Source organism: Hyla sarda, chromosome 2 (genome assembly GCF_029499605.1).
Source record: "Hyla sarda isolate aHylSar1 chromosome 2, aHylSar1.hap1, whole genome shotgun sequence".
Taxonomy (NCBI): Eukaryota; Metazoa; Chordata; class Amphibia; order Anura; family Hylidae; genus Hyla; species Hyla sarda.
The window spans coordinates 113,295,150-113,316,126 of NC_079190.1; the positions used below are offsets into that span (position 1 = coordinate 113,295,150).

Sequence of the window (20,977 nt, forward strand, 5' to 3'; positions counted from 1 at the left end):
CTCTGCCACTCCTCTGTGCACATCCTTGCACTTCTCTGCATGACATACTTAGTGTGTAAAAGAGGGGAGTACAATACACTTCACTACGCTTAAAACAGTATTTGTCTAGAACAGCAGCCGGTGTGTACTTTTGGCTGTCCTTTCACAGTATCTAGGCCCTTAAGACTTTATCAGGAACAAAATGGTGCAACGCTTTGATGTATGTATTTGGTATGCACTTATGAGGGCAGAAAAATATGCTACAGTACGCTTAAAAAAGTATGTGTACAACACCAGCCAGTGAGTACTTTTGGCTGTCCTTTCACAGTATCTAGGCCCTTGAGACTTTATCAGGAAAAAATTGAAAACCACTTGTATGTGGTATGCACTTATGAGGGCAGAAAAATGAGCTACAGTACACTTAAAAATGTTTTTGTGCACAACACCAGCAGTAGACACCAGTGCTGCAGCACACAGTCGCTGTGTACTACACTCCCTTCCCCATCAGTGCTTCTAGCCAGGATTTGTGCTTGAGCTGAATTGCTGCTGTTCTTCTGTGCAACACACTGCTCTCTGATCCTCTCTATATTAGAACGCTGTAGACAGGGACTGGGAGGTGGATTGCTGCAGTAAGAATGCTTTTCTGTAACAAGCAAACTGCTCTCTGTCCAACAGAACACTGACTTGACTAGGAAGTAAATCATTGCTGGTTCTGTGTAACTCACACAGGGCTGTCTGTCCCTCTCTCTCTCTCTCTCTCTGCAGTGTAAAGATGAAGTGACTGGCAGCAATGTGGTTGCATCACAGGGGTGGCTGGCTGCTGAGAGGTGGGATGACCCCGAATCACATGCAGGATGCAGCCTACCCTTGTTCCCGTCTTCCCAGGATTCCTTGCCCCATGTCCTCACATATTGATCCATCATTTTAGATGCCCTGGAGCCTGGACTGCACTAAATGGAGTTTAGTGAAGCGATTCGCCCGATAGAATTGCGTCGATATTCGCATTCGTTATGTATAGAATTTTACATGAAGTTCAAAACAAATTCGGATTCGTCAGATACGATTCGCTCACCTTTAGTGGTGACCACAGACCACTTCTCAGTTTCTAGGCTTCCTGGCTGATGTTTTGGTCACTTTTGAATGCTGGCGGTGCTTTCACTCTAGTGGTAGCATGAGACGGAGTCTACAACCTACACAAAAGGCTCAGGTAGTGCAGCTCATACAAGATGGCACATCAATGCGAGCTCTGGCAAGAAGGTTTGCTGTGTCTGTCAGAGTAGTGTCCACAACATGGGGGCGATATCAGGAGATGTGGAGGAGGCAGTAGGTGGGCAACAACCCAGCATCAGGACAGCTACCTCCCCCTTTGTGCAAGGAGGAGCAGGAAGAGCACTGCCAGAGCCGTGAAAAATGACCTACCGAAAGCCATAAATGTGCATGTGTCCACTCAAACGGTCAGAAACAGACTTCATGAGGGTGTTATGAGGGCCCGACATCCACAGGTGAGGGTTGTGCTTACAGCCCAACACTGTGCAGGACGTTTGGCATTTGCTAGAGAACACCAAGATTGGCAAATTTGCCACTGGCACCCTGTGCTCTTCACAGAGGAAAGCAGGTTCACACTGAGCACATGTGAGACATGACAGAGTCTGGAGATGCCATGGAGAATGTTCTGCTGCCTGCAACATCCTCCAGCATGACCGTTTTGGTGGTGGGTCAGTAATGGTGTGGGGTGGCATTTCTTTGGGGGGCCGCACAGCCCTTCATGTGCTTGCCAGAGGTAGCCTGACTACAATTACCGAGATGAGATCCTCAGACCCCTTGTGAGACCATATGCTGGTGCGGTTGGCCCTGGGTTCCTCCTAATGCAAGACAATGCTAGACCTCATGTGGCTGGAGTGTGTCAGCAGTTCCTGCAAGAGCAAGGCATTGATGCTATGGACTGGACCACCCGTTTCCCAGAACTGAATCCAATTGAGCTCCATCCACCAACACCACATTGCACCACAGACTGTCCAGAAGTTGTCAGATGCTTTAGTCCATGTCTGGGAGGACATCTCTCAGGAGACCATCCAACAACTCATGAGGAGCATGCTCAGGCGTTGTAGGGAGGTCATATGGGCACGTGGAGGCCACACACACTACTGAGCCTCATTTTGACTTGTTTTAACCCCTTAAGGACTCAGCCCATTTTCACCTTAACCTGTTAAGGACCAATGGTGTACCTGTACGCCCGCAGGAATTTCGGTCCCCGCCGCACGCCGGGCGGGGACCGGACCAGGGTGACTGCTGATATTGATCAGCAGGCACCCCGCGCAAATGCCCAGGGGGGTCATCAGACCCCCCCCCCATTTTGGCAATTGGCACCAATCGCAAGTGAAATCACACTTGCGATTTGCGGTTTTTCTGGGTCATACGGGTCTATGGTGACCCAGTGACCCGGAAAATAAGGGGGATCGCAGTTGTCCAAGACACCCATGATCCCCCTGAAGGGATAGGAGTGAGGTGGCAGGGGTGCCACCCCTCCTATCCCTGCTATTGGTCGTCAAGACGCGACCACCAATAGCAGACCGGGGAGGGGGCTAACTTTTGTTTTCCCCATCCTGCCCACCCACAATAGGCGGGGCAGCACAGGGAAACCGAAGCGGACCGGTGCCGACATCCACTTGCCTTGCGGGCGAGGCTGCGGGCGACGATCGGTGTTGGGGATCGGCGGGCGGCTATGTCGTGCGGCTTGCTCCCTGGATCCTATGGAAGCCGGTGAGTCGCCTAGCAACATCTGGAGGACTACAGTTTGAGACCACTATACAGTGGTCTCTACACTGTAGCCCTCCAGATGTTGCAAAACTACAACTCCCAGCATGCCCAGACAGCTGTTTGGGCATGCTGGGATTTGTAGTTTTGCAACAGCTGGAGGGCTACAGTTTGGTGATCACTGTGCAGTGATCTCTAAACTGGCCCTCTAGATCTTGCAAAACTACAACTCCTAGCATGCCCACACAGCAGTTTGCTTTCTGGGCATGCCTCAGTATTTTACAACCAGCGTGCCTCCAGCTGTTGCAAAACTACAACTCCCAGCATGTACTGATCGCCGAAGGGCATGCTGGGAGATGTAGTTATGCAACAGCTGGAGGTATGCAACTACAACTCCCAGCATGCCAAGACAGCAGTTTGCTTTCTGGGCATGCTGGGATTTCTAGTTTTGCAACATCTGGAGGGCCACAGTTTGGAGATCACTGGGCAGTGGTCTCTAAACTATAGCCCTCCAGATGTTGCAAAACTGCAAATCCCAGCATGCCCAGAAAGCAAACAACTGTCTTGGCATGCTGGGAGTTGTAGTTGCATACCTCCAGCTGTTGCATAACTACATCTCCCAGCATGCCCTTCGGCGATCAGTACATGCTGGGAGTTGTAGTTTTGCAACAGCTGGAGGCACGCTGGTTGTAAAATACTGAGTTAGGTAACAGAACCTAACTGAAGGTTTTCCAACCAGTGTGCCTCCAGCTCTTGAAAAAGTACAACTCCCAGCATGCACGGTCTGTCAGTACATGCTGGGAGTTGTAGTTTTGATACAGCTGGAGGTTTGCCCCCCCCCTCCATGTGAATGTACAGGGCACATTCACACGGGCAGGTTTACAGTAAGTTTCCTGCTTACTGTAAACCTGCCGCAGCGCAAACTCCTAGAGGTAAACTCACTGTAAACCTCCGCCAGTGTGAATGTACCCTAAAAACACTACACTAACACATAATAAAGGGTAAAAACACTACATATACACCCCCTTACACTATCCCCCAATAAAAAATGAAAAACGTATTGTATGGCAGTGTTTCCAAAATGGAGCCTCCAGCTGTTGCAAAACAACAACTCCCAGCATTTCCGGACAGCCAGTGACTGTCCAGGCATTCTGGGAGTTTAGCAACAGCTGGAGGCACCCTGTTAGGGGTATTCTACGCCAGTGATTCCCAATGTCCACCCCTATGCAATCCCTAATTTAGTCCTCACATGCAAATGGAACTCTCTCACTTCGGAGCCCTGTCGTATTTCAAGGAAACAGTTTAGGGCCACATATGGGGTGTTTCCGTACTCGGGAGAAATTGCACTACAAATTTTGGGGGTCTTTTTCTCCTTTTACTCCTTATGAAAAGGAAAAGTTGGGGTCTACACCAGCCTGTTAGTGTAAAAAATATTTTTTTTTTACACTAACATGCTGGTGTTGCCCTTTACTTTTTATTTTAACAAGAGGTCATAGGAAAAAAAGACGCCCAAAATTTGTAACGCAATTTCTCCTGAGTACGGAAATACCCCATATGTGGGCGTAAAATGCTCTGCGGAAGCGCAACAAGGCACAGGAGTGAGAGCACACTATGTACATTTGAGAACTACATTGGTGATTTGCACAGGGGTGACAGTTTTTTCAGTGGTTCTGACATAAACGCAAAAAAATAAATACCCACATGTGACCCTATTTTGGAAACTAAACCCCTCACGGAACGTAACAAGGGGTATAATAGAAAGGTTGGATAAGACGGCTCACCTCAGTAGTGCTTCTCACACCTGCGTCCGGACTAACCGGCAGTGCCTCCGGTCCAAACAGTAATAGCAGCCAAAGAAATATCCAGCGCGGTGGAGTGCAAACAGGAAACTTTATTGAAGATACATGGACAGTACAGGTAAAAGCTTAGTATAGTGGGTATAGTGAGCCTTAACACCCCACAGGTGTTTGACAAATTTTCATTAAAGTTGGATGGGAACATTAACAACAAAAATTTTTCACTAAAATGCTGGTGTTACCCTAAATTTTTCATTTTCACAAGGGAAAATAGGAAAAAAGCCCCCAAAATGTGTTGCCCCATTTCTTCTGAGTAAGAACATACCCCATATGTTGAGGTAATGTGCTCTGCTGGCGCACTACAATGCTCAGAAGAGAAGGAGCGCCATCGGGATTTTGGAGAGAAAATTTGTCCGGAATTGAAGGCCACGTGTGTTTACAAAGCCCCCATAGTGCCAGAACAATGGACCCCCCCCCCAACATGTGACCCCCTGTTGGAAACTACACCCCTCATGTAATGTATTAAGGGGTACAGTGAGCATTTACGCCCCACAGGTGTCTGACATATTTTCGGAACAGTGGTCCGTGAAAATTAAAAATGTAATTTTTTATTTGCACTGCCCACTGTTCCAAAGATCTGTCAAATGCCAGTGGGGTGCAAATACTTACTGCACCCCTTATTAAATTCTGTGAGGGGTGTAGTTTCCAAAATTGGGTCACATGTGGGGGGGGGGGGGGGGGTTCCACTGTTCTGGCTTTGTAAACGCACTTGATCCCTGACTTCCATTCCATTCCTTTTCAAAAGCTCAAATGGCGCTCTCCTCTTCTGAGCATTGTAGTGCGCCAGCAGAGCACTTGACGTCCACACATGGGGTATTTTCATACTCAGAAGAAATGGGGTTACAAATTTTGGGGGTAATTTTCTCCTATTACCCCTTGTAAAAATGTAAAATTTGGGGGAAAAACTGCATTTTAGTGAAAAGTTTTGTTTTTCATTTACACATCCAACATTAAACAAAAAGTCGTGAAATACCTGTGAGGTGTTTAGGCTCACTGTACCCCTTGTTACGTTCCTTGAGGGGTGTAGTTTCCAAAATAGTATGACATGTGGGTTTTTTGCTGTTCTGGCACCATAGGGGCTTCCTAAATGCGACATGCCCCCCAAAAACCATTTCAGCAAAATTTGCTTTCCAAAAGCCAAATGTGACTCCTTCTCTTCTGAGCATTGTAGTTCGCCCGCAGAGCATTTTCTGTCCTAACATGGGGTATTTCCATACTCCGAAGAGATGGGGTTACAAATTTTGGGGGTCATTTTCTCCCATTACCCTTTGTAAAAATGGTAAATTTGGGAAAAAAAACTGCACTGGACCTCTTGTTACGTGCCTTGAGGGGTGTAGTTTCCAAAATAGTATGCCATGTGGGGGGTTTTCTGCTGTTCTGGCACCATAGGGGCTTCCTAAATGTGACATGCCCCCCAAAAACCATTTCAGAAAAACTCACTCTCCAAAATCCCATTGACGCTCCTTCCCTTCTGAGCCCTCTACTGCGCCCGCCGAACACTTGACATACACATATGAGGTATTTCTTTACTCAAGAGAAATTGGGCTACAAATTTTGAGAGGATTTTTCTACTTTTTCTACTTTTACCTTAATTCAAAAACTGGGTCTACAAGAACAAGTGTTTTTACAAGTGTAAAAAATGAAGATTTTGAATTTTATCCTTCACTTTGCTGTTATTCCTGTGAAACACCTAAAGGGTTAACACACTGAATGTCATTTTGAATACTTTGAGGGGTTCAGTTTTTATAATGGGATAATTTCTGGGGTATTTCTAATAGGAAGGCCCTTCAAATCCACTTCAAACCTGAACTGGTCCATGAAAAATTCCGATTTTCAAAATTGTGAAAAATTGGCAAATTGATGCTGAACTTTGAAGCCCTCTGATGTTTTCCAAAAGTAAAAACATGTCAACTTTATGATGCAAACATAAAGTAGACATATTGGGGGACATTTACTAATCTAGTTAATTCTGGGTATGCTTATAGACCAGCGTATGTGGTAGTCTCCTGTCTATTGTACTCCTAATTTATCAAAGGTCTCACAGCCCTTGATAAATTCTGTGCTCAGACTTCAGGGTCTACAGCTTAAACTGCATTTAGACCTGCTCCAACATGGTCTGACATTTCAGCCTATTTTGGGCAGATGCGACTTGTCGCACAAAAGTCGCACTTGATAAATTCAGCACCAATGCATTTTCCAATGTATTTCCGTCTAAAATAGACTTGCATGCATCATGTTCTAATTGTATTAGATTGTATTGTAGTTTGCCCGCAGAGCATTTTATTCCCTATCATGGGGTATTTTCATACTCAGAAGAGATAGGGTTACAAATTTTGGGGGGGCATTTTCTCCCATTACCCTTTGTAAAAATGGTAAATTTGGGGGGAAAACCTGCACTTTAGTGAAATTTTTTTTTCTCATTTACACATCTGACTTTAACAAAAAGTCATCAAACACCTGTGGGGTTTTAAGGCTCAATGGACCCCTTGTTACGTGCCTTGAGGGGTGTAGTTTCCTAAAAAGTATGCCATGTGTTTTTTTTGTTTTTGTTTTTTTTTTTTGCTGTTCTGGCACGATAGGGGCTTCCTAAATGTGACATGCCCCCAAAAACCATTTTCAGAAAAATTCACTCTCCAAAATCCCATTGTTGCTCCTTCCCTTCTGAGCCCTCTACTGCGCCCGCCGAACACTTGACTTACACATATGAGGTATTTCCTTACTCAAGAGAAATTGGGTTACAAATTTTGGGGGGCTTTTTCTCCTATTACCCCTTGTAAAAACTCAAAAACTCGGTCTACAAGAACATGCGAGTGTAAAAAATGAAGATTTTGAATTTTCTCCTTCACGTTGCTGCTATTTCTTTGAAACACCTGAAGGGTTAACAAACTTTCTGAATGTCATTTTGAATACTTTGAGGGGTGCAGTTTTTATAATGGGTATTTCTAATATGAAGGCCCTTCAAATACACTTCAAAAGTGAACTGGTCCCTGAAAAATTCCGATTTAGAAAATGTTGTGAAAAATTGGAAAATTGATGCTGAACTTTGAAGCCCTCTGATGTTTTCCAAAAGTAAAAACATGTCAACATTATGATGAAAATATAAAGTAGACATATTGTATTTTTGAATCAATATATCATTTATTTGGAATGTCTGTTTTCCTTACAAGCAGAGAGTTTCAAAGTTAGAAAAATGCTGCAAGTATCGATAAAAATTTGCCACTGGCAAAGTAGAATATGTCACGAAATAACAATCTCAGAATCAGAATGAAAAGTAAAAGCATCCCAGAGTTATTAATGCTTAAAGTTACAGTGGTCAGAATTGCAAAAAATGCTCCTGTCCTTAGGGTTATAATGGGCTATGTCCCCAAGGAGTTAAGAACATTACATCAAAGTTGGATCAGCCTGTAGTGTGATTTTACACTTTGATTTTGAGTGTGACTCCATATCCAGACCTACATGGGTTGATAAATTTGATTTCCATTGACAGTTGAATGTGCTGACAACAAAATCACACAAAAATTATGTAAAGACGAAAGTATTTCATACGATTAGTTCATTCATTCAGATTTAGGATGTGTTATCTTACTGTTCCCTTTACTTATTTTTTTTGCGCAGTATATTTGCAGGTGGTCGAAGAGTGAGTATGATGAGAGGTAGGAAGACAGTTCAACGCTCTAACCAAGGAGTTTCAAGGCAAAATGGAGAAGCAAGATGGGGTGCAAGATGGTAGATGGACAAAGGGATGTTTTTTTTTAAGATAGGTGTGATGGTTTCATGTTTAAATGGTGAAAGAAAAGTGCTGATGTTTAGTGATAGCTTGAAGAGATGGGATAGTGAAACTAGTGTTGAGCGGCATTGCCCATATTTAAATTTGCGATATTTTGCTAATATACATATGAATTTTCATCCTATATTCGCGATTTTCACATATTCGTTATATTTGCATATTCACATATGCGAATATTCGCATAATCGCGTATTTGAGGAAGACACCAGTGAGGGGGTGGGCAATTTTACTATTGGTTGCTAGGGATGTTGTTGATAACCTCTGACAAGTTTATTTACATCATTCTAATTGGCCCACAAGTAAAAAGAAGGATTATGCGAATATTCGCATATGCGAATATGCGCATATGTGGGAAAAAAGCAAATATTCGCAATTTCGAATATATAGCGAATATATTCGCACTATTCACGAATTTGCTAATTTGCGATATTCGCAATAAAAATTTGAAATGCAAATATTCGCGCCCAACACTAAATGAAACTATAAGCTTAATGAATAAGTCAAATCTGCCCCATTATGTTATTTAAGAAAACTTCAGATCACTCCATATTAAAGAGCCCTCACACAGCTTCATCGATGGACAAAAAGAATAAAGTTATATGGATCATATAGAGCAAGGTAATAATTATAATAATCTTTATTTATATAGCGTAGACAGATTCCACAGCAATTTTTATTTCTTTTTTAGTAATGCTAACAAAACGCTATATACATTTAGTATCTCTAATCGTGCTGACCTGAAAAATAAAGTTAATGGGCCTCAGTTACTATTGCAAACCTGACCTGATTTGTCAGGTTGAGCAGCAAAATGTGACGCAGCGTGCCAAAATTTGGCACATTGGGCCAAAAATTGTGTCTGCATCAGAATTTGTGCCAAAAAATATAAAAACCCAACCAACTCTCCATTTTACTCAGGAAATCCAAAAAAGGTAAGTGGCTGTCGGGAAATGGGGCGGGGTCGACATAAAGGGGGCGTGTCCCCAACATTTTCAGAAAATTCCAACATTATTGAGTAATGTTTCCACAGAAAATGTGTTGGATTTGAGCTCTGGAAAACCTGACAGATCAGAGCATGTGTTAAAAAAAAAAAGCAAAACGTAGGGAAACCTTAGTAAATACCATGGAAAAATATCTGTAGGGAATTAAAACCCACAAAGAAAACTACACTCCACTCTTAGTAAATCAGGGCCGATAAGTAACTTTTATTGCAAGGTAAACACCATAAAAATGAAACCCCCACAAAATAGCAAAATTATGTTTTTTATATTTTACCCCACACATAATTTTTGCTGTTTCATAATACATTACACCATAAACTAAATGGGCTTTTAAAAAAGTACAATTTGTCAACAAAAATGGCTATAAAAGGGTTAATGTTAATCACTCTGTAGAGATTTGTTTTTCAGATGAGCCTGATGAAATCCACATGTTACAAAATATAACAAAGATAAAGTGCATATGTGGTGACAGGTATGGAAGGGCAGATGTTATTAACCTTTAGGGCAGATGGTATTAAGCCTTTGTGTCACCAGGGCGTGGTTATCCTCTACACCACCGGAGGTATAGCCGATTATTCCTGGGCCAGGCGCGCGGCAGATAATCACTCCGATGGAAGGTTACGGAACAACGGTTCTTTACTGAGGCAGTCAAGGTGTTAAAGTCTTTACAGCTCGATTTAGGCCCAAGGAGATGCACGGTGAACTTTAGGAAGCTTATCGGCTTGCTAGGGCTTGTAGTGGACTTGGACTGACTTGTGCAACCCACGCTACTGTAAATTTACTAATTTGACAGACTTGACTATCTTGACTAGACTTGTCCCCTGTATTTGTGCTTACTGCCAGGCTTTGACTTTCACCTGTAGGGGTTAACTGGTAGTAGATGTGTGGCTGTGTGACTAGGCCTTAGGCCTCCCTCAGGAACACCAGACAACTCCTCAGGTCTTCACTCCACTGTACCTCAGCATGCACTTAACTCTCAACTCAACTGCACTAAACTGACTCCTCCCAGGTATATATGGGAGCAATTTAGAGATGTCCCATTGGTCACCAACAAGCCACCTGTTCACCTTACACCTTCCTTGGCAACAGCATTTAAAGGCACAATAACGTAGTATTACAACTCACAGCATTGCATTAGCTCAAATGTAATATTGTATAAGTACTTTATATTGTAAAAGAGTCCTGAGGGGTGTGGGGCCAGGGGACATTAGACATATGCAATTCGGTTCGGCACGAATGTCAAATTTACCGAATTTTGCCGTTTTCGTGCATTCGGGCCGTTCCGAACGCACAGAAATTTTTTCGAATATTTCCGAATAGCAACGATAAAACGAATAGCAACATAACGAATACATTCGTTATTCTCCGAATGCATGCAGTAAAAAAAATCAATGCATTCGTTATCCGAAAACAAATGCATTAATTATTTACCGAATGCATGCGGTAAAAAAACGAAAGTAAAGAATTTTTTATAATTTTTTTTATTGTTCCTTGCGCTACACTGTTTCTGATTGTTAGTTATTGTTTCACTGTTACTAGGGTGCCTACAGCTGTTGCAAAACTACAACACCCACCCAGCATGCGGCGGTCTGGGCATGCTGAAAGTTGTAGTTTTGCAACAGCTGGAGGCACACTTTGGCTTACACACGCATTCGCGCAATGCTTTTTAATTCATTTTCAAATTCCGCTGGCTTTTGTCAGAAATGGGTTACCAGGTCAATGACATGCATAGTAATTGCCGTGGGAACATTTTTCATTCATAAAACTGCAGGCTTAATTGGATAATTGCAGTGTAGAACACTTAGGACACCAAACATTCTACACTGCAATTATCCAATTAAGTCTGCGGTTTTATGAATGAAAAATGTTCCCACGGCAATTACTATGCATGTTATTGACCTGGTAACCCATTTCTGGCAAAAGCCAGCGGAATTTGAAAATGAATTAAAAAGCATTGCGCGAATGCATGTGTTTGCCAAAGTATGCCTCCAGCTGTTGCAAAACTACAACTCCCAGCATGCCCAGACAGCCGCATGCTGGGTGGGTGTTGTAGTTTTGCAACAGTTTGATCGATGCGTTTGATTGTCGGGTGATTTATGTATAACATCATGTTATACATAAATCACCTGACAATCAAACACATCGATCAAACACATCAATCATTCATACAGCATTCATTCATTCATTCATTTACTCATTCATTCATTCATTCAACATTACATTATGTATTAATATAAATCACATAAAATTATATTATCTTACCTGTCTTTCAATGTTCCGATCTCTGCGGCTGCACTCTTTTCCTGCACACACTCCCGATAATGGTCCCCTGCTTAAAAAAGATTTACCCGAATGTATACGAAAAATCAAACCCACCCAAATACGAATGTATATGAAAAAAATCAAACCCAGACACCCGAATACCGAATGTATCCGAAAAAATGAGCCCCCGGACACCCGAATACCGAATGTATCCGAAAAAATTAACCCACCGGACACCCGAATACCGAATGTATCCGAAAAAAAATGAAACCTGGACACCCGAATACTGAATGTATCTGAAAATCAAAACTGAAAATATTGCTGAACCGAAAATTTTATAAAAAAACGAAAAAACTAAACGAAAAATACCGAAAATTTTTCTTCTGCACATGTCTAGGGGACATGGACTGTGTCCGCCTGATAGGACTGACAGGGGTACAGAATGGCACATTCCGTACTGGGCCACCACACATATGGCATTGTAAACAGATAAAAGACAATAGTACTGCGCAAGTTAAGCAATGCAGAGGGCATAGTGCAAGGATATATGTCTAGACATTTAACCTAAGGACGGGTTCAACAGCCGGATATTACATTGTAGTAAATGAGATTTTATGTTATTGCACCCACATGTTTAACCTCTCCTTGACTCAATAAACAAACATGCACAACAATGTAGTATGGTAAAAGGAAAACAACAAAAAAAACACCCTCCACTCAGTAATGTCCACTGCTGGGCCTGCCCCAGCCACCCACTATTAATGCCAGCTATACCCTCCCCCCCCCCGTGCCCAGCTGGTCCCCATTCTACAAATCACAGACTCAAAACAATGTAGGGTGGTGAGTGGAAACACTTTTGTTGTCCTATATCAACTCCCTTCTCCCCCCAAACACCCTAGTGCCTGCAGACAATTTGCTGGTTCCAGCTTTTCTTATTTACTGCCATGTCCCTGCATTTGCATTTACCCTCTATCCTTTTCTATAGGATCCTCCTTATGGTCGGCTCAGGAAGTACCCCCAGCTTGTAACACTTTAGATCTTCCGACAATGTATTCAGAATTGAATCAGGCAGAAATTAGGCAAAACTGCAACAGTCCCTGTCAATTTATAATCTAGTTTGGCCCTATTACCTACAATCGGGATAACTACATGCACATAAGGGATCATGTTGTTTAAATGCAGTACTGCTATGCTTGTTTTCGTAGAAATGTAAAAAAGGGTGACAGTGGCTATATAAGCAATATAAGTGGAGAGCCATGTGCACGGAGCCTGGTGAGCAGCACATGGAGGCCAATAGACTCCACAGGACAGGGCTGTAAGAATCTACATTTGCTGCCTTCCCATGCTTCATTAGGTGCCCCACAGAAGTATTCCTACATACAGACAATGAGGAGAATTTATCAAACTGATTTTTCCATCTAAATTTGTTACAAGAAAAGTCACAGGCTGGCCCCGTCAAACATTTTCTGGGACATTTCACTTAGATTATAAAAAAAATTCTGACCATGATGTATTCTTAATTAGAGCCCTTTGTGCGGTGGTAACTGATTTAACATGTGCGACTTTTTGTCATATGTTGCAAAAATTTCGCAAAAATGTTGCATGGGTCAGATTTAGAAGTTATCACAGAGCAGGTCAACCCTGTCCTATTGAACTAATGAAATCACTATGCGACAATTGTATTAAGGTCTGTGCAATATTTGATACAATTGTCGCACAAGTGCGCCCTGTCAGGTAAACATTGCTTTAGTTGCGTGCGCTAGACCCTGATGCTCAGATGATGTCATTTATAGTGTAGGGGGGGGGGGGGGGAGTTATTCAGTCTAGTCTAAGTCAGTTCTCACTCCAAGTGAGTGCAGAGCTCAGTGTGGCAAGCGACAACATCATTCTGCAAGTGTTTGAGGAGGTGAGTTGATGGGCCACACAGTGATAGTTCATACCCTGGCGGTGTAGCGTTAATTGGACACTATCAGAACCCTTTTCAGCGTGGGAGGCCTCAGCATTAAGTCTAAAGGCCCAAGTAAAATACTACAAGTCACAGCAAGTCTACAGGGTTCCCAAGGGTTACTCTACATCTACTCTACTCTAATCTGCCCTGTGAGGATTGTAACATCTACTCCTGCCTCAGTAAAGACAGTTATCCGTAACTTGGCATCGGTGTATTTCTTATTACCGCGCCTGGCCCAGGAGAAGCTATCCTATCCTCGGACCGTGTAGGTTAACGATGCCCTGGCGTCACTATCATATCCAAACACTCTGCACAAGTACCCCATATTTGGGAGCCACACATGGCTGCCACTTCTCTGCAACATTTCATCAGACTAAAGAAGAACAGTTCTGTGGTGATTCATCAAAGTCTGTGGACAATTGGATACATTTGGTGCAGGTCTGCCACTTTCTCTGCGACATTTGCTGACTAATGGCGGCCAAAACTAACTTTATGAGAAGGAAAAAAATGAGACGGTCTCTCACTCTTAGCTCAGGATTAAATGGGCACCATGTAATAATACATGTATTTGTAATGGCTGATATCATCTAAACAGTGAAAGTTTCAGGATCTAGACCTGTGATATGTTGTCTTTGTGATGCAATCCTTTTAATGATAAGAATACCTATAATGAAGCAGACACATGAGAACCGCTGAACATGTAAGGTCATAGTGGTTCAATAGTCTTTACAGTATTATTACAATGGTGAAAGTCTAAAAGAGTATATTGGCAAGCCTCCAGAATAAAGCTATGTAACAGTGTGAAGGGCAATAAATACACTTTACATCGAGTTCTCTTGTCTGCTCATAAAAGAGTCTTGTCTCTATTTGGCTAATACCCAGATATATCCTGAAAATAATTTCATGAGCAACTAAAGTGGTTACAAACTTTTTATATGTTGCAAAGAATTAAAAAAACTATTTTTCTCTATTGTAGTGTATACTTTACTTTGAATGCAGCCAGAATGCCATTGCTAAATGTATCATTCTATGGTGGTGTTGTACTTACATATGAATGTCTCTGAATGCAGCCATCACAGTAAACCAAAATGAATAGGTATACAGCAACACGTATTCCGCATGGAAAACAGAGAAGTAAGGGAAGGCTAAATTCTTGGCAATAAAATTGTAAAATAAGTGACAGAAAGAGTATGCCTCAGATTTCTGTTTTTTTGTGGCATATTTTTACTGCTATTTTTCGGTCCACAAATACAGCCTTTCAGTGCATGCCTTTATATATATATATTTTTTTTTTTTCTGTTTCCATTTTCTGCAAGAAGTATCCTGATGGATTGAGAACCAGAGATGCTGTCAGACAAATGATCTTCATCTCAAGTTAATGGGGTTATTCAAAAACTTTCCAAAACTGATGACCTATAGTCATCAATATACGTTTGGTGGGGTCTGACTCCCAACACCCTCTCTGTTCATCTGTTTAATGAGGCCACGACACTTGGGCACACAGCAGTCTCTTCAACATTTAAATGTGCTCTGTTCCTACACTTTCAGAACATTTAGTAGCGGCAATGCAATGAATTGCAGCATTGTCAGGGCCGGATTAACGTAGGGGCGGATGGAGCTGCCGCTCCAGGCCCTTACATGAAAATAGGCCCAGTGGCCTGCACAGACGGCCCGCATAGGCCGCCCGGCACCCATGATAAATATGATAACAGAAAAAGAGGGCCGGCCCTGCACTGTCCCAGGCCGGCCCTGCTTCTTACTTACGGCCCTGGGTCACTGCAGGCCGCTGCAGCACTGTTTTCTTTTTATAAATAGTTATCCCTTGGCCCCTTATGGTGAGTGCAGGGGCCGTGGCCGCAATGCATCTCTGGGAAGAGAGCAGAGGGAAGCTCCTCCCCCTCCCCCCACACTCCTCTGTGTGCAGGCTGCAGCCCTATTGGAGCAGGCAGCTGCTTTGCTTCCTGTTCCATTGCTGACTACATCACCCGCCCGCGCCGAAGGGGAACAGGAAGACTTCCCCTGCCCACCGCTGCCGCCCCCTATACAAAAGGTAATTTTCTGGGAGGAAAAGGTTGAGGGGCAAATTGCTGTTTGGGAGGTCAGTGGGAGTTAAATGGGCAATTTCTTAATGTTTCTTGACCAGGGTGCCTCCAGCAGTTTTAAAACTACAACTCCCAGCATGCCTTTGGCTGTCCAGACATGCTGGGAGTTGTAGTTTTGCAACACTTTATCTATCTAATCTCATATCTATCTATCTATCTATCTATCTCCTATCTATCTCATATCTATCTATCTCCTATCTATCTATCTACTGTATCTATCTATCTATCTATCTATCTATCTCATATCTATCTATCTCATGTATCTATCTATCTCATATCTATGTATCTATCTATCTCATATCTATCTATCTCATATCTATCTATCTCATATCTACCTATCTCATATCTATCTCATATCTATCTATCTATCTATCTCATATCTATCTATCTATCTATCTATCTATCTATCTCATATCTATCTATCTATCTATCTCATATCTATCTATATATCTCATATCTATCTATCTATCTATCTCATATCTATCTATCTCATATCTATCTATCTCATATCTATCTATCTATCTCATATCTATCTATCTATCTATCTCATATCTATCTATCTGTCTATGTATCTATTTATCTCATGTATCTATCTATCTCATATCTATCTCATATCTATCTGTCTCATATCTATCTATCTATCTATCTATCTATCTCATATCTATCTTATTTCTATCTTATATCTCAGTGTTTCCTGACCATGGTGCCTCCAGCTGTTGCATAACTATAACTCCCAGCATGCGTTTGGCTCTCCAGGCATGCTGAAAGTTATAGTTTAGCAACAGCTGGAGGCACCTGGGTTAGGAAACACTGATCTATCTATGTTGTATCTAATATCTATATTATATCTCAGTGTACCCAATATACCAGTGTACCCAATATACCAGTGATCCAGTGTACCCAATATACCAGTGTACCCAGTGATACAGTGTACCCAATATACCAGTGTACCCAATATACCAGTGTACCCAGTGATAGTGTACCCAATATACCAGTGTACCCAATATACCAGTGTACCCAATATACCAGTGTACCCAGTATACCAGAGTTACCAATATACCAGTGTACACAGTGATCCAGTGTACCCAGTATACCCAATATACCAGTGTACCCAATATACCAGTGTACCCAATATACCAGTGTACCTAATATTCCAGTGTACCCAATATACCAGTGTAGCCAAAATACCAGTGTACCCTATATACCAGTATGCCCAATATACCAGTGTACCCAATATACCAGTGTACCCAATATACCAGTGTACCTAATATACCAGTGTACCCAATATACCAGTGTAGCCAAAATACCAGTGTACCCTATATACCAGTATGCCCAATATACCAGTGTACCCAATATACCAGTGTACCCAGTGATACAGTGTACCCAGTATACCAGTGTACCCAATATACCAGTGTAGCCAAAATACCAGTGTACCCTATATACCAGTATGCCCAATATACCAGTGTACCCAATATACCAGTGTACCCAGTGATACAGTGTACCCAGTATACCAGTGTACCCAATATACCAGTGTACCCAATGATAGTGTACCCAATATACCAGTGTACCCAATGATAGTGTACCCAATATACCAGTGTACCCAATATACCAGTGTACCCAGTGATACAGTGTACTCTCCCCAGGGCACCGGCTGCTCTTCTACCCCACATAGTGGATAGTCCTGATGGGCAGGGGCATATATTGTCACTAGGGTCCGGGCATATACTGTCACTGGGGTCCGGGCATATACTGTCACTGGGATCCGGGCATATACTGTCACTGGGGTCCGGGCATATACTGTCACTGGGATCCGGGTATATACTGTCACTGGGGTCCGGGTATATACTGTCACTGGGATCCGGGTATATACTGTCACTGGGGTCCGGGTATATACTGTCACTGGGATCCGGGTATATACTGTCACTGGGGTCCGGGTATATACTGTCACTGGGATCCGGGTATATTCCTCTTTCCTTCCTCATTAAACTAAATGGCTCTTGTTTTTCTTGTCCTGTGTTTTCAAATTTTTTTTTTTATAGATAATGTGGAAGTTAGTAGGCAGAGGGGGGCCTTGAGTTGTGTAAGGGGCCCCAACATTTGTGATGGCAGCCCTGGTCTTGTATATAATCACTTGTATGGTATACAGATCCTGTGTACAGCTGGTAACTTTTGCTATATGGGCACTGTGTGGGGGAATACTGGTCTGTGTATAGTGGTTTTATTCAGTACAGTATGGTGGTATTATCAAGTTATTGTGTGATGTATATAATTCCTCCTTGTATACGGGTATTCTTGGTCATGGAAAATTATCTTACCTATGTTAACTTGTTATATATTTTCTTTTATTTTGTGTGTAGGTTGGGGCATTAGGAGGCATTTGGGTTGGATAGGGGCGTGGCAGAGGTGTGGCCATGGGTGGAGCCTCACAGGGGGCCCTTGCTTTATTTGGTCCGAGGGCCCTGAGTGTTGTCAGTCGGCCCCTGCCTGGGTGGTCACATTTGCTGGGTAACCTCCTGACCAGCGTGACTCACGTCACGGTATCGTAGGACGCTCCTCCGCCTGTCAGAAAGAGGATGGTATGTGCTGCTTTCCTGCCTGGCCCACGCCCGTCAAAAAATGTTACTGTGTGACAGCGGCTGAGGTCCCGCCGGCGGTCATTGTTCTCTGCCTCTGAAGTCCCCCAAAAAGGTACCACCACCAGTCATGAACTGACTTGCCATTCAGGTACATAGAAAAGCTAGGTGACAATTTCTCACCTAGCTTTTCCATGCTCCTGAATGGCATGCCTGCTTATAAATGCTCAGTTATTATAGGCAGACATGCCATTCAGGAGCATGGAAAACTAGGTGAGAAATTGTCACCTAGCTTTTCTGTGTACCTAAATGGCAATGGTGCTTATCATAGCTCAGCTGTTATAGATAGATTTACCTATAACCTATAGTCATATCTGTCTATTCTATGGTAAGCATATATGCCATTCAGGAGCCCAGAAAAGCTAGGTGACAATTTCTAACCTAGCTTTTTAATTCTCCTGAATGGCATATCTGCTTATAATAGCTCAGCTGTTATAGATAGATTTACCTACAACCTTTCTGTCATATCTGTCTATTCTATGGTAAGCAGATATGCCATTCAGGAGCTCAGAAGCCCAGGACCTACAAAATAAAGCTAATGGGAGAGACTTATCAAAACCTGTGTAGAGTAGTGGTGCAGTTGCCCATAGCAACCAATCAGATCGCTTCTTTCATTTTTTAAAAAGCCTCTGAAAAATGAAAGTGATCTGATTGGTTGCTATGGGCAACTGCACCACTCTTCTTCACAGGTTTTGATAAATCTCCCCCAATGTGGAACTGTTTGCAAAAAATGCTCTGTGTAGAAAGCCCCCAAAATTGGATTTTTTTTCAAGTTTGTCCCACAAATATTTGTTTGTTTGTCATTGCAAAGTATAATTGGTGATGCAAAAAAACAAGCCCTTATATGAGTCTGTAGGTAGAAAAGTAAGAGTTATGTCTAAAGATGAGCGAATCAGAGCTGACAAACCCGAATTCATTACAAATTTCAGAAAATATATACGATTCACAACAAATGCGAATATCACTGCGATTCTATCGCACAAATCGCTTCATTAAACTCCATTTACTGTGGTGCAGGCTCCAGGGCATCTAAAATGGCGGATCCACATGTCAGTATATGGGGCAAGGAACTCTGGGAAGGCGGGAAGGCAAGGCAGGATGACCCTAAATCACATGGAGGATGTAGCCAGTCACCCCTGTGATGTCACAGCCCTATGTAATCGCAGCCATATTGCGGCCAGTCACTTCATTATATTACACTGCAGAAGGATCATAGGACGCAGAGCCTGTGTGTGTTACAGCAGAGAACAGCGCAGTCCAGCAGCGTTTAACATCCTCCTAGTCACATCAGATAAAAGAAGCGATCTGATTGGTTGCTGGGGGTAACTCAGCAATTTTTGGACACTAACATATATTCATCTATCCTGGTAATTTAATGTGCATAATACATGACGGATGCGCTTTATTTGTGTTAAACAAAATTGCTTTGTGTTGCTTTTTCATTTTATATATTTCGATAAAAAGGCCCATCAAAATCTTCAGCACCAGGCCCATGAGCCTCTTAATCCGGCCCTGAGCATTGTCTTTCACTTCCGTAACCCCACCGATCATCTGATGATAGGTCATCAATATTGAAAACATGGATAATTTAATCCAAATAATCAGAGTAACTGGAAGTGCATAGAGAATTATAGAACTACTGTATGTATTTAAGCTCCAGGCACACAAAGGTATATCTACAGATTTCCTGCAGAAACTTCTGCAATAGTCCCATTCATTTGCAGGGGGCTTACAAAAAAAATAAAAAAATCTGTGTATATGCTTTAGAAACAACTCCATTCACATGTATGGTTTGGATTTCATAAATAAAATCTGTCAAATGTGACCTCATTAATATAATTTATTGCCACTTTTGTACACTGGGACACTGAAAGGTAGTGGTTACAACCTAGAGCTGTTCAGCACCTTGTTCTGTATTCCTCAGCAGGTATTGACTCTGTTTTGGAATATAGTACAGTTCATGGTGGATCATTCTGTACCTCTGGTCACACAAATAGCCATGTAATCTGGCTTTAGAGTTAAGGGTAAAAAAATAGATGTCCAGATTTTTACAATACAAATCTGTACATATAGGACACATATACATCATGTTATGCTATCTGCCAGGCCTTTTACTCTCTGATAATATTACATAAACATTTTAGACCTATTAGTTCACTATATGTTGCATCCTCATTCATTACCCTTCTCCCAAATAAAAGTCCCTGTTTTGCTTCTAGGCAGCCCAGTCCACAATTCATCTACATGCTGAGTGGGTCCTATTAGTTACCATTATGTTGATTGAAGGCTTCATCTTCAGCATTATTATTATGTTGCTTGAAGGCTTTATCTTCAGAGTGATTTCTCTTTCTCTGGTGCTCCGCAGGTTCAGCCGTCTCTTCAGTAGGTGCCATGGTATATCACTGCAGAGACAGTGCCCACAGACACACTTTCATACTTAGAAATTGCACAAAGTCCACTGAGCTCCCTTTCAGTTAAACAACCTTTGTCCTGATTTCATTCACTGGCATCAATCTTCTACTCCCCTGCCCCCATACAATTAAAATTTCTAACCTAATATCTAACCTTTGGAATCCAAGATAACTTTTATACATCTATTTAGTTATATTGATTTAACCCCTTAAGGACACATGACGTTCTCATACAATTCAGTCCAGC

The 20,977-nt window shown here is 42.4% G+C and overlaps 1 protein-coding gene across 1 annotated transcript in view; it reads right to left on the reverse strand.

The window, feature by feature from the left end:
* The window catches only part of LOC130355311 (sterol O-acyltransferase 2-like), a 138,410-nt gene extending 117,662 nt beyond the window's left edge, over nt 1-20,748 (reverse strand). The window contains exon 1 of the mRNA XM_056555317.1: nt 20,589-20,748. Coding sequence (XP_056411292.1) covers nt 20,589-20,712 — 124 coding nt within the window. The 5' untranslated portion in view covers nt 20,713-20,748. The remainder of the gene's footprint in view (nt 1-20,588) is intronic.
* Between the last annotated feature and the right edge of the window lie 229 nt (nt 20,749-20,977).